This window comes from Crocuta crocuta, unplaced genomic scaffold (genome assembly GCF_008692635.1).
Source record: "Crocuta crocuta isolate KB4526 unplaced genomic scaffold, BGI_CrCroc_1.0 scaffold118, whole genome shotgun sequence".
Taxonomy (NCBI): domain Eukaryota; kingdom Metazoa; phylum Chordata; class Mammalia; order Carnivora; family Hyaenidae; genus Crocuta; species Crocuta crocuta.
This window is the reverse complement of record NW_027551558.1, coordinates 10,823,572-10,836,478: the sequence shown is the minus strand read 5'-3', so window position 1 is coordinate 10,836,478 and position 12,907 is coordinate 10,823,572. Positions and strand designations below refer to the sequence as shown.

Genomic DNA, 12,907 nt, shown 5'->3' with positions numbered 1-12,907 from the left:
GTCACCTAAAGCTCTTAGCTTCCAATATATACTTCCGATAAGACACTGAATGCTTCTTTAGCTATAATCTGTATCTCTGCTCATGTTTATTAATTTTCCATTATTTTTCTTATTTTTCCTTTTATATAGTGAACATATTTTTTCCTTAAATTTAAAGAGAAGCTCTGTTTTATAAAGTATTAATTAACCTTTTGATCTGATAAACAGTTCTATTTGAGGTTTCCTTATCCCCACAAGAGAAGAAAATTGCGGCTAATAAAGATATAAACTAAGACACATTTCTTATACTACTTGCTGTGAATAAAATAATAGTGAACATTTATTAATAAAGATAATGTCTTCCTCTCCCTTTGAAAGGCCTTTCCTTTTAGGAAGTATTTTAGTACTTTATAAAACTCAGTAAACATTTTTTCTACCTCTTACATCTGACTATTAAATATGTAAACATCCTTTCTTTTACTGCTTAAGTTTCTACAAACCTTTCTTACAGTATTTCTGAACATTCTCCAGTGCTTCTTTGTGCTTCTGCATCTTAAGGACTTAATACGTGTAAGTTAATAGTATAGCCATGAGGTGTCCACCTTATTTTATTTGTTTACATCTTTAAATGAAAAAGAGGGGATCATTTCTTGAGCTTAAGAAACATCATTGAATACGATGAAATGCATATTTCATAGGTATAGACCTAACATTGTAGTACTTGCATGTAAAGGAAATAAGGACGATCTCTAAAAAGCAAAGGTTTTTTTCTCTAGTTTGAAATATTATGATCATACCAATAAAACCTTTTTCAGGATTTTCTGCCTATTAAACAAGAAAGCGAAAAATCACTTTCAGAAAACATGGATGCATTTGAAAAAGTGAGAACAAAATTAGAAACACAGCCACAAGAAGAATATGAAATCATCAATGCAGAGGTAGGATATCTTTTATTTTTTTCATCTGATATTACCAGTCAAGATGCAAATGAAGTACTTTGTTTTTTGTTTTTTTATTTTTTTTTTAAACATTTAGTGTATTTTTTGAGAGACAGNGAAAGCGAAAAATCACTTTCAGAAAACATGGATGCATTTGAAAAAGTGAGAACAAAATTAGAAACACAGCCACAAGAAGAATATGAAATCATCAATGCAGAGGTAGGATATCTTTTATTTTTTTCATCTGATATTACCAGTCAAGATGCAAATGAAATACTTTGTTTTTTGTTTTATTTTTTTTTTAAACATTTAGTGTATTTTTTGAGAGACAAGTGCAAATGGGGGAGGAACAGAGAGAGAGGGAGACACAATCTGAAGCAGGCTCCAGGCTCTGAGCTGTTAGCACAGAGCCCAGCACAGGGCTCAAACTCACGACCTGTGAGATCATGACCTGGACCAATATCAGACACTTAACCGACTAAGCCCCCCCGGCAGCACCCCACAAATGAAGTACTTTGTGATTTTAGACATAATCTCACATTAAAATTAGACTGCTTTTTACCTTTAAAATATGCTGAGAAACTTAAACAACAAAAAATAATCAGAGTGATTTTTAAAATGAACAATAAAGGTCAAAATAAATTTCCAGACTATTGTGTTAATTCTATTTTGGAAACAACATGTTCTGTTTTAAAAAGTTGTAAATAATTCCATGGAGAGGGGCACCTGGGTGGCTCAGCTGAGCTAAGCATCTGACATTGACTCTTGATTTTGGCTCAGGTCATGACCTCACAATTCTTGAGTTTAAGCTCCGCATCAGTGCAGAGCCTGCTTGGGGTTCTGTCTCTCCCTCTCTCTCTGCCCCCCCGTGCATGCATGTGTGCTCGCTCGCTCTCTCTCTTTCTCTCTCTCTCTCTCTCTGTCTTAAATAAACTTTGAATTAGAATAATAATAATTTCATGGAAAAACTCATATGAAACCATCATACTTTTATTATTTGAAAAGTACCTGATTGCCCTATCTACACTTTTTTAATAAAAGCAAATTCACTTTAAAGAGTATAACACCACAAAAGCCAAGTATTTGACCTTTTTATGGTTACTACAGTCATCCATAGTCAGTTGAAACAGATTGAATGTGCATATTGCACATTTCTCAGTAAGACTGGAAAATAGAACCACAACGTATAAGTGAAAATCACATTCATGGTAGAGTGGAAATAGCAGTAGGTTAAAAATCAGGAATCCAGATTCAAAATATGCCATTTACTAGCATGTGACAAATGTGTCTTAGGCTACCTGAAATCCTATCAATCAGTGAATTGCATTTAATAGGTAGGTATTAGACAAGAGTACTGTTTATATATTGAGTAATATTCATCCTCTCAGTCTCAGATCGTATATATCTGTCAACCTGGAAGACGCTTTGTGTGAAATCCAATGGAAATGATGGACAGTTGGTAGTGACTGCATACTTAGAGGAAAAGAATCTCAGCAAGTTATTGACTGGATTTTCAGGGTAGTCTGAACGCTCATTTCTACATCTGCCTCATTTTGGATTACCTTAAAGCTGCCATTCAATCTCTGTTAACAGAATCCCACCATAGGGATGTCAGAGACTCCCAAATATACCTAAAGTGGTTTATGCAGTCATAAGGACCAACATAAATTCTGTTATGCCTTCTCTTTGTTGCTTCCTACATTTATGTTAGAAACTCCTCTGGTGATTGTGAATGTGTGAGAACCATATCTTGAAAAGTGATCCATTTTGTGTTATGGGTTCATTCATAGACTTCAGTAGGTCTACTAAAGATTTTATGTCTTCATTTTATTTTTTTAATTTTTTTATGTCTTTTATTTTATTTTGAGAGACAGTGAGTGGGGAGGGGCAGAGAGAGAGGGAGACCCAGAATCTGAAGCAGGCTCCTGGCTCTGAGCTGTCAGCATAGAGCCTGACGCAGGGCTCAAACCCATGAACCGTGAGATCATGACCTGAGCTGAAGTCGGACGCTGAACCGACTGAGCCACCCAGGCGCCCCTTCATTTCTTCATTTTAAATGGTCAGACCATTAAACAGTTAATTTAACTAAATTGTGTTTAAATAATTATTAAATAAATCATTTGCTTCTTTTTTCTCAGGTGAAGCATGGTGGTTTTGTTTATTACCAAGAAGGTTGCTGCTTGGTTCGTTCCAAAGATGAAGAAGGTACACTGCAGGTTTTCCTTTTTTTTTTTTTTTTTAACATAGTCTGATTTTTCATATTTCCCATATTTCATAGGAAATTTGGTATTAGTTTCTCAAAGGCATAGAAAATATTTTGTGGATTATTTCTGCATTTAAAAAAAGGTGACTAGTTCGTATCTTGGTTTACTTAAGTTCTAGTTAACAGCTACACTCAAGAGCTTTGGTAGGGAGAATGGAGGTGGGAACCAGTGTTTTTTGTAATATCTCCTGTATTACATTATGTTAAGTAATAACCCTCTAGGTTCTATATAATCTATAAATAGTAGAAGGTACCTGTCAAATAGTATCACATAGACTGATGCATGGAATGACACTGAATCGCATAGAACAATCATAAAAAGCAAGTGTCCCTTTCTATGCCAGTCAAGCTGTTGTGAGTGCTGAAGGAGGCTGGTTTGTGTCTCATAGAAGGGGACTGCTCATTAAAACACTGAAATACTAAAGATTTTTTTCAGTATATCTTGTGGAGTTAACACTTTCGTACTTGTCTTTATGCAGCGGATAATGATAATTACGAAGTTTTATTCAATTTGGAGGAACTTAAATTAGACCAGCCCTTCATTGATTGTATCAGAGTTGCGCCTGATGAAAAATATGTAGCTGCCAAGATAAGAACTGAAGATTCTGAAGCATCTACCTGTATCGTGGTGAAGCTAAGTGATCAGCCTGTAATGGAAGCCTCTTTTCCAAATGTGTCCAGCTTTGGTAAGCCCGCAGACAAAACAGTCTTCCACAACTGTAAGAGAATTGTCAGCACTTCTGAAACATTTTTACTTGTCCATGTGAGTGAACGAGAAGGTGAATGCCTAATCCTTTTATCCACGTGGACCCAAAGTTTCCTGTGTGTCTCTTATTCAGGAGACCTTCTCTTCCTTAATTATATATCCAAATTCATGTTCATGTGTTTTAAAGTGTTACAGCCAGAATCTAAGATGTACGGTTCAGATATATCAGTAATTCTTTGCAAATTTATTACCTCAGATACATTTTTGCACATAAGTTGTATCTTAATATGTTGCTCAACTTGAATTTTAGATACCCTTTTTTAATTTCACATTATCTTGTCAAGCTACTAGAGCAAATTGCCCAAGGTCACTACCAACAAAATCTGGAAGATGATGAGCTAACAAATTCAATAATAGAATTTGTGTTTTTACTAATAGAACCAACTTTAAATTTTATCTTTTAGTGAGGCACCTGGTGGCTCAGTCGGTTAAGTGTACAACTTCAGCTCCAGTCATGATCTCACCATTCTGAATTCGAGCCCTGTGTCAGGCTCTGTGTTGAGAGCACCTGGATCCTGTTTTAGATTCTTTGTCTTCTCTCTGTCCCTCCCCCATTCATGCTCTGTCTGTATGTCTCTTCTCCCCACCCCCACCCTCTCTCTCTCTCTCTCTCTCTCAAATATAAGTAAACATTAAATTGTTTAAAATTTTTTAACTTTATCTTTTATCATTGGGTGATACATATGTTCATAGTTTATCTTCCTTTTTCACTTTCTGCTTTAATATTTCCCATTGTTTAATAACTAAATGCTATTGCAGCAAATTGAAACTATAATCTAATTGATTCTGATATTTACAGTTTTGCACATTTTAACCTCTTTAAAATCAAGATGCATATTATACAGTGATGTCTTACAGTCACTGTCAGCCAGGTGGCAGTCATGGTGTAATCGTGTGAAAACTTCCATTGACAGGTTCCGGTAAGAGCAAGAAAACTCCAGCATTAAGTGTATTAAATGAGATATTCTTTGGCTTGAAGACAGACGGAAAAGAGTTAGGCATGAAAGAAAGTGATCCGATATTTCTTCAGACTTAAAGTTAGAGGTTGTAGATGTAAATATAATTCATCCCACGTAAGCTGTGACTCTGAGAATACTGAACATTCAACTCTTATTCAGAAACCTGGGACTGAGAACTACTCTAAACCTTGGAATTGATGTGCAATATGGTATTTTCTGGAAAGCTCTCACTTAGATATAACATTAGTGAGCCACGGTCAAGCCTGTGTTCAGCTTACATTTCCAGGGATGAACTTGGGCATCTCTTTTTGGGGGGCACTCAAAAACTGAATGTGCTGTGTCCTGTTTTTCAACTTAAAGTCGTATGTAATATATATAAATCTTTAATTATTTTCTTTCAGAATGGGTAAAGGACGAAGAAGAGGAAGATGTTTTATTCTACACCTTCCAGAGGAACCTTCGCTGTCATGATGTGTATCGAGCAACTTTTGGTGATAACAAACGTAATGAACGTTTTTACACAGAAAAGGACCCAAGGTACTAGAACAATGCAGTTAAATTTTGTCCTCCAGGGTTTATCTCCAGTTACCTAAAGTGCTGTTCTTGGCTGACATAAGATGTTGATTTCAGCTGGAACCAGGTATAATAGGTTTAAGATAAGCATAATCACTCTTATTAGTTGTTTGGATTCACAGTTGGAATCTGCTTATATTCAAACTCTAGAATGAACCCAAAAACACCAGTGGACTGCAAATGCCAAGTTGCTCACATTCTCTGGGGACTGTGACACGTGAGGAGTATTGTTAATGAAGTCTCTAACAGGGTCGTCACACTGCATTTCTAAATCTCCTATAAACCATAGAATATGATTCTGTAAACTAGAATGCCATGGTGTCAATTGCACAGAATGCACTACATTTTATATAGATTATCTCCCATTTAAATTCTTTTACTTTGAGCCACTCTGTCCCCTGGTGTTTAAATTTTACTCTCTGCAGTATCTTGGTAATTCCTCCTTAAAACTAATTTTCTCTACTTCTTATAATCTAGGACTCATGCCTCTTGGGCATTACACTCAGCAAGCTTGGGAGGAAATGATAGTAAGTTTATCTGGCAAAATACCATGACTCTTACCCAGATACACTTTTCCAAATGACTTACTAGAAACTAATTTTTCTGTGACACCAGGGTCCTATCACCTTATATGTCAATTAACAGTACAGTTTGGACAGTGTCTGAACAGGAAAAAAAAAAAAAAAAAGATTTAACACCAAACTTATGTCAGTGAAATTGCTACTCCTAACAAGAACATTAACCCGTTGTTTCATGAAATGTCAGAACTGACAGGGATGTAATGAAAATCTTATACAGCCCCCAGTTCATATTGAGAATTTGAGATCTGGAGAAATTCCAGTATTCCAGTTCATAGAACTAACTTTCTTGGCCTAGTAATGCTGTCCTTGCCTTTTTTTTTTTTTTCTGATGATGGTTGTTTTAAGGAGAAATTATTAGAACTTTTTATTTATATATTTATTCATATGATTCCGCTGTTTCTTTTCTAGTTTAGTTTAGTTAGCATGAGCAGGGGAGGGGCCGAGAGAGGAAGAGAGAGAATCCCAAGCAGTCTTCGCGTTTTCAGTACAGGCCCCGACGTGGGGCTTGATATCATGAACTGTGAGATCATGACCTGAGCCGAAATCAAGAGTCAGACGCTTCATCAACTGAGCCACCCAACTACCCCTGTGATTTTATGTGTCATTTGTAAAGGATATCTTTTGGGGAGATGACAGTTTAAGGTAGGAATTTATTATATCAATAACTTATAATTACAAACTATTTGCCATCTCCTGAATAAAGCTCAAAATTAGCACTGTGAGCTATACCCTGGAATGAGATACTTTCTTGCCATGTATCATTACCATCCCAGCTTCTAAGATTAAGCGGAAACTACTTAGCTTGTAGCATGCTTTTCTGCCGCATAAGGAGCTCACCAATTATGATTAAGCCTAATTTGACATTCAGAACCCTGATCTTTAACACAAACTAGTTTGTAGATTCTTAACATTTGGGGATTTAGAATCCCCAAATCCAGAGGGGAAGACCAAAAGGGAAAGGCAGAATACCTGAAGAGTAACGGAGTAAAGGCCTTCAAAGAACTCCTAAAACACAGAGCTGCTTTTTCACTGTTTGCTTTGATCCTCAGGTTTCAGTTTTCTGTTCTCATAAGTAAAGTTCACCATAGTATGTATTTACCTGCCCCTGTTGGCCCAGTTTTGGGGATCTGATTTTTTTTTTTTTAATGTTTTTTAATTGTCTGTTTATTTTTGAGACAGAGCATGAGCGGGGAGGGGCAGAGAGAGAAGGCAACACAATCTGAAGCAGGCTCCAGGCTCCAGGCTCTGAGCTGTCAGCACAGATCTGGTGTGGAGCTCCAACTCACGAACTGTTAGATCACGACCTGAGCCCAAGTCGGATGCCCAACTGACTAAGGCATCCAGGTGGCCCATGGGTACCTGAATTTTAGAAAAGTACTGTTATAAATATGCTGAAAAAGAACCTTACCAGCCAGGTTCTTCATCTGCTTTGTTTGTGGTGCTTTGGTAAGTTTGGTTGTTCACAGGTAGTTTTCTGTTTTGATGGTAAAGAGCTTCTGAAAGTCATGTTCAAGGAAAATGCTTCTTTACCATTCTTAAAGATTGGTATGTTTTGAATATTCTTTTTCTTTTTTTCTTTTTTTTTTTTAATGTTTATTTTTGATAGTGCGAGCAGGGGAGGGGCAGAGTGGGAGGGAGACACAGAATCCGAAGCAGGTTCCGGGCTCTGAGCTGTCAGCACAGAGCCCAATGAGGGGCTTGAACTCACAAACTGTGAGATTGTGACCTGAGCCAAAGTCGGACACTTAACCAACTGAGCCATCCAGGTGCCCCTATTCTTCCATTTTTCAAATATTTCCAGAACCATTTAATTCACACATTCTGGGAAGAGCAGAAATATAGATTCTAAAGGGAAAGATCTGAACCGAACTATGAGACCTGCTTTTCAAGTTACTAGAAAGCAGCACCTCCCTCACCACCACCAAAAACATAACTGGAACAAATGTTATTAACTTATACAATGTACAGTGTGGTTCTGTCACTAGTGGCCAAAACAGGGCTAAGTTAGAAAAGTCTGGGAGGTCACTGAAACTGGTCTGGCCATTGAAGACTAGAGCTCCAAACCCCAAAGAACCCAGGGAGACCAACTCAAGGTTACCTTGATTCCAGTAAGCTACACCAAACACTTGACACCTTAGAAATTGCAAGTAAAGGGTATTTTAGAGGTATACCTTTAACTTCATTTAGAAACTAGTCTTTGAAAATAGAGACAGTTAAAGATTTACCTGAAATCCTACCGTTGATTAGAGGAAAACAGACACCTGCGTCTTCTAGCACTTGACACTGTTCTTCCTTCATAATAGAACCTAAATTCTTGTGGGAGAAATGGAATTAGCTTGGAATGGCCCCTTTTCCTCTATGTGGCAGATGGTTCTAGTTTTTTTTTTCTCCAGATTGTTTGATCTTGGGCAAGCCATTTCTTGTTCAGTTTTGGTATCCTTCGTAATTAATACTTTACCTGGGTAATGCTTAGGATTTGGATAATGACATTGACATATTGATTCCAAAAGTCTTTTTGGGTTTCATTTGTGTTTCATACTTTGGAGTATAACTATTTTTATATAAATTTATGCAAATTAAAAATCCATGCAANAACTAATTTGACAATAAACTATTTGTAAAAAAAAAAAAAATCCATGCAAATCACTCCAAGCCCCTCACTTACATATTCAGTAATATCGCAGAATGAGATTTAGAGTTTACTACCCATGCAAGGGTAATGGTTGCAACCAGTGTAATTAATAATAAGAAAATAAGACATGCTTGATTATTAAAACTGAAATTGACTTTGTGCATTACAGCATGGTCCCTACATGTAAACTTATAAAGACAAGCTAGAATTACTAGATAATGAACAGAGACTGAATCACTTCCACCTTTGCATCTTTATTGATAAGTAGGGTAGCAGGCCTGTATTATTGCCATTCATCTATGCCTGTTAATTGAATGGTACACTGGGGTGCCTGGGTGGTTCAGTCGGTTAAGCATCTGACTTCGGCTCAGGTCATGATCTCACAGTTCATGGGTTTGAGCCCCACATCGGGCTCTGTGCTGACAGCTAGCTCAGAGCCTGGAGTCTGTTTCAGATTCTGTGTCTCCCTCTCTCTTTGACCCTCCCCTGCTCACGTTGTCTCTTTCTCTCTCGGAAAGAAATAAAACATTAAAAAAAAATTTAAGTGGCACACTTCAGTCAATTTCTCCCTTTCAAGCTAAAACCGTAGACCAGTGATGACTGAGTACCTTTTAACTGTTGAATTCTTAGCAGGATATAGCACAATTTAAAGTATGTGTTGCCCTATAATAAGTATAGCATAATATATAAACTTGTCAGATCACTATGTTGTACACCTGAAAGTGATGTAACATTGCATGTCACCTGTACTCGGAAAAAAAGTATATATTGCTACTAAATTATAAATTAAAACTAATGCAAAAATGTATTATCTGCTGGGTGAAAAAAAATGAATATATAGTATGATTTCAGCTTATTTTTCAGAGTAAGCATGATTATTCTCATAATCAGAGGTAAGTTATATTTTAAGTTTAAAAAATAAATATCAATTGGGAGCACCTGTGTGGCTCAGTCAGTTGAACATCTGACTCTTGATTTCAGGTCAGGTCATGATCCCACGGTCATGGGATCAAGCCACACATCAGACTCTACACTGAGTGTAGGGCCTGCTTGAGATTCTTTTTCTCCCTCTGCCCCACTCCCCCACTTGCACACTCTCGAAAAAAACAATTAAAAATTTTTTAATAAATACCAATTGAAATGAATGGGAAAACAGATTGGGGTTAGCTGTTTACGTTTTTTGTCTTGTCTCTCTTTCTGAATTGAAATTAATTTGGTATCATTCTAGAGCTTTCTTTGTCAGTGCACACATGCATTTTTTTTAAGATTTATTTTTCAACTTTATTAAAATATAGGTTATATATATAACATGTTAGGTGTAAGGTGTATGTCGTGATTTTGTACATATACCTGTTACAAAAATGAATAACGAAAGTTTTGTTAATATCTCAATCACCTCACAGATTACCACTTTTTTTGTGTATGGTGGGAACATTTAAAATATACTGCCGAGGGTACCTGGGTGGCTTAGTCACTTAAGCATCTGACTTCGGCTCAGGTCATGATCCTGTAGCTTGTGAGTTTGAGTCCAGCGTCAGGCTCTGTGCTGAAGCTCAGAGCGTGGAGCCTGCTTTGGATTCTGTGTCTCATTCTCTCTCTGCCCCTCTCCCACTGTGCTCTGTCTCTCAGAAATAAATAAATAAATAAATATGAAAAATTAATAAATAAATAAAATATATTGTCAAGACAACTTTTAAGTATATTAATACTGTATTGTTAACTATACTCCTCATTCTGAACACCCGATCCTCAAAGCTTGTTCATCTTCTATAACTGAAAGTATGTACTCTTTTTTTCCATTATTTCCGCATTTCAGCCAGTTCTCAGCCCCTGACAGCCACCATTCTACTACTCTGTTTCTGTAAGTTTAGCTTTTATAGATTCCACATGTAGATGACATCATACAGTATTAATCTTTTTCTGTCTGACGTAGTAGCATGATGCCCTCAAGATACATCCTACTGTTGAAAAATGACAGGATCTCCCTTTTCTTGTGGTGAAATAATACTCCACTCTGTGTAGTGTGTGTGTGTGTGTGTGTGTGTTGTATTCTTTATTATTCATCAGTTGACATGGACGTTGTTTCCTTATCTTGGCTGTTGTTAATACTACAATGAACTTGGGAGTGCAGATGTCTCTTTAATTTTTTTAATACATTTTTTAATGTTTTATTTCTGAGAGAGTGAGAGAGACAGCCTGAGCAGAGGAGGGTCAGAGAGAGAGGGAGACACAGAATCCAAAACAGGCTACAGGTTCTGAGCTGTCAGCACAGAGCCTGACACAGGGCTCAAACCCATGAACCGTGAGATCATGACCTGAGCCGAAGTCAGATGCTTAACCGACTGAGCCACCCAGGCGCCCCCAGATGTCTCTTTATGATCCAGATTCCACTTCCTGTATATATGTGCCCAGAAGTAGGATCATTGAATCCTATGGTAGTTTCTTTAATTTTTTGAAGAACCTACATTTTTTGTCCATAATAGCTGTTATCAATTTACATTCTTAACAATAGTACACAAGGGTTTCCTTTTCTCTACATCTTTATTAACATTTGTTACCACTTTTTGATAATAGCTATTCTAACAAATGTGAAGTGATACCATGGTTTTTATTTGCATTTGCCTATGATTAGTGATGTTGAGCATCTTTTCATGTGGTCTGTTCAGGTCTTTGGCCCATTTTTAAATCAGATTTTTTTTTTCCTTTTAAGTTATAGGAGTTCCTTATATATTTTGGCTGTTAACCCATTATCAGATAGATGGTTTGGAAATAATTTTATCCCACTCCATTGGTTGCCTTTTCATTTTATTGATTATTTAATTTGCTGTGTAGAAGTTTATTACTTTGATATAGTCCCACATATTTATCTATACTTTTGGTGTCATAAAAAATAATTGCCAAGAACTATGTCAGGGAGCCTTTTCGTTACATTTTCTTCTAGGAGTTATATGGTTTCAGGACTTATGTTTAAGTTTTTAATCCATTTCAGGTTAATTTTTGTGAATAGAGTTAAGATTAGAGGTCAGTTTCATTAGCATAGCAATTTCATAGCGTGTGATTATCCAGTTTTCTCAGCACAGTTTATTGAGGAGATTTTCCTTTCCCTTTTGAGTATTCTTGGTTCCCGTATCAAATATTAGTTGGCCGTATACTCAAAGGTTTGTTTCTGTGCTCTCAGTTCTGTTTCAGTGGTCCACGTCTTTTTTTTTTTTTTTATGTTTATTTACTTTTGAGAGAGAGACACCGTGTCCAAGCAGGTGAGGGCAAGAGAGAAAGAGGTAGATAATCCGAAGCCAGCTCCTGGCTCTGAGCTGTCCGTATAGAGCTCAAGACAGGGCTCAAAATCACAGACTGCAAGATCATGACTTGAGCTGAAGTCAGACACTTAACCAATTGAGCTACCCAGGCACCCCATGCATGTCTGTTTTTATGCCAGTACCATAGTGTTCTGATTATATGGCCTTGTAATATAGTTTGAGGTCAGACAGCGTGATGCGTTTTACTTTGTTCTTCTTTCTCAGTGTAGCTTTGGCTACTGTAGATCTTTTTGGATCTATACAAATTTTGGGATTTTTCTATTTCTGTTAAAAAATGACATTAGAATTTTGGTAAGGATTGCATGCAGTATTTAGATGGCTTTGAGTAGTGTGGGCATCTTAATGATACTCATTCTTCCAAGTCATGAATATGCTGTATCTTTCCATTTATTTGTGTTGTCTTTATTTTCTTTCATCAAAGTCATTAAGTTTCCAACGTACACATCTTTTCCCCCCTCCTTGATTAAATATATTCCTAAGAACTATATTTGCTTTTGATACTATTTTAAATGGGATAGTTATGTGTGTTTCTTATTCAAATATTTCGTTGTTAGTATATCTAAACAACTGATATCTATATGTTGATTTTACACCCTGCAATTTTACTGAATTTGTTGGTTAATTCTGACAGTTTTTTGATGAAATACTTAAGGTTTCCCATATGTAAAATCATGTCACCTACAAATCCTTTCTGATTTGGATGTTTTTTATTTCTTTTTCTTGCTTGATTGTCCTGGCTAAGACTGCCATCTCTATGTTGATTAGGGGTAAGAAGGATGACCATCCTGTGTTGTTACTGATCTGAGAGGAAAACCATTCAGCTTTTCACCACAGAATGTGATGTGATCTGTGGGCTTGTCATACACGGCCTTTATAATGTTGAGTAACGTTCATTTCAT

General features: G+C 36.6%; 1 protein-coding gene across 4 annotated transcripts in view; it reads left to right on the top strand.

Moving 5' to 3' along the window:
* The window catches only part of PREPL (prolyl endopeptidase like), an 82,761-nt gene that overhangs the window by 15,354 nt on the left and 54,500 nt on the right, over positions 1-12,907 (top strand). For 3 of the 4 annotated variants that reach the window (XR_013331348.1, XR_013331347.1, XM_077749203.1), the window contains exons 1-4: positions 1,046-1,136; positions 3,056-3,122; positions 3,660-3,866; positions 5,307-5,442. Coding sequence is in view for 2 of the 4 variants with exons in the window: in XM_077749203.1 (XP_077605329.1) it covers positions 1,062-1,136; positions 3,056-3,122; positions 3,660-3,866; positions 5,307-5,442 (485 nt within the window). In the remaining 2 variants the exon portion in view is untranslated. Of the gene's footprint in view, positions 1-794; positions 918-1,045; positions 1,137-3,055; positions 3,123-3,659; positions 3,867-5,306; positions 5,443-12,907 lie in introns of those variants that run through there. The other variant, XM_077749204.1, reaches the window with a different exon arrangement.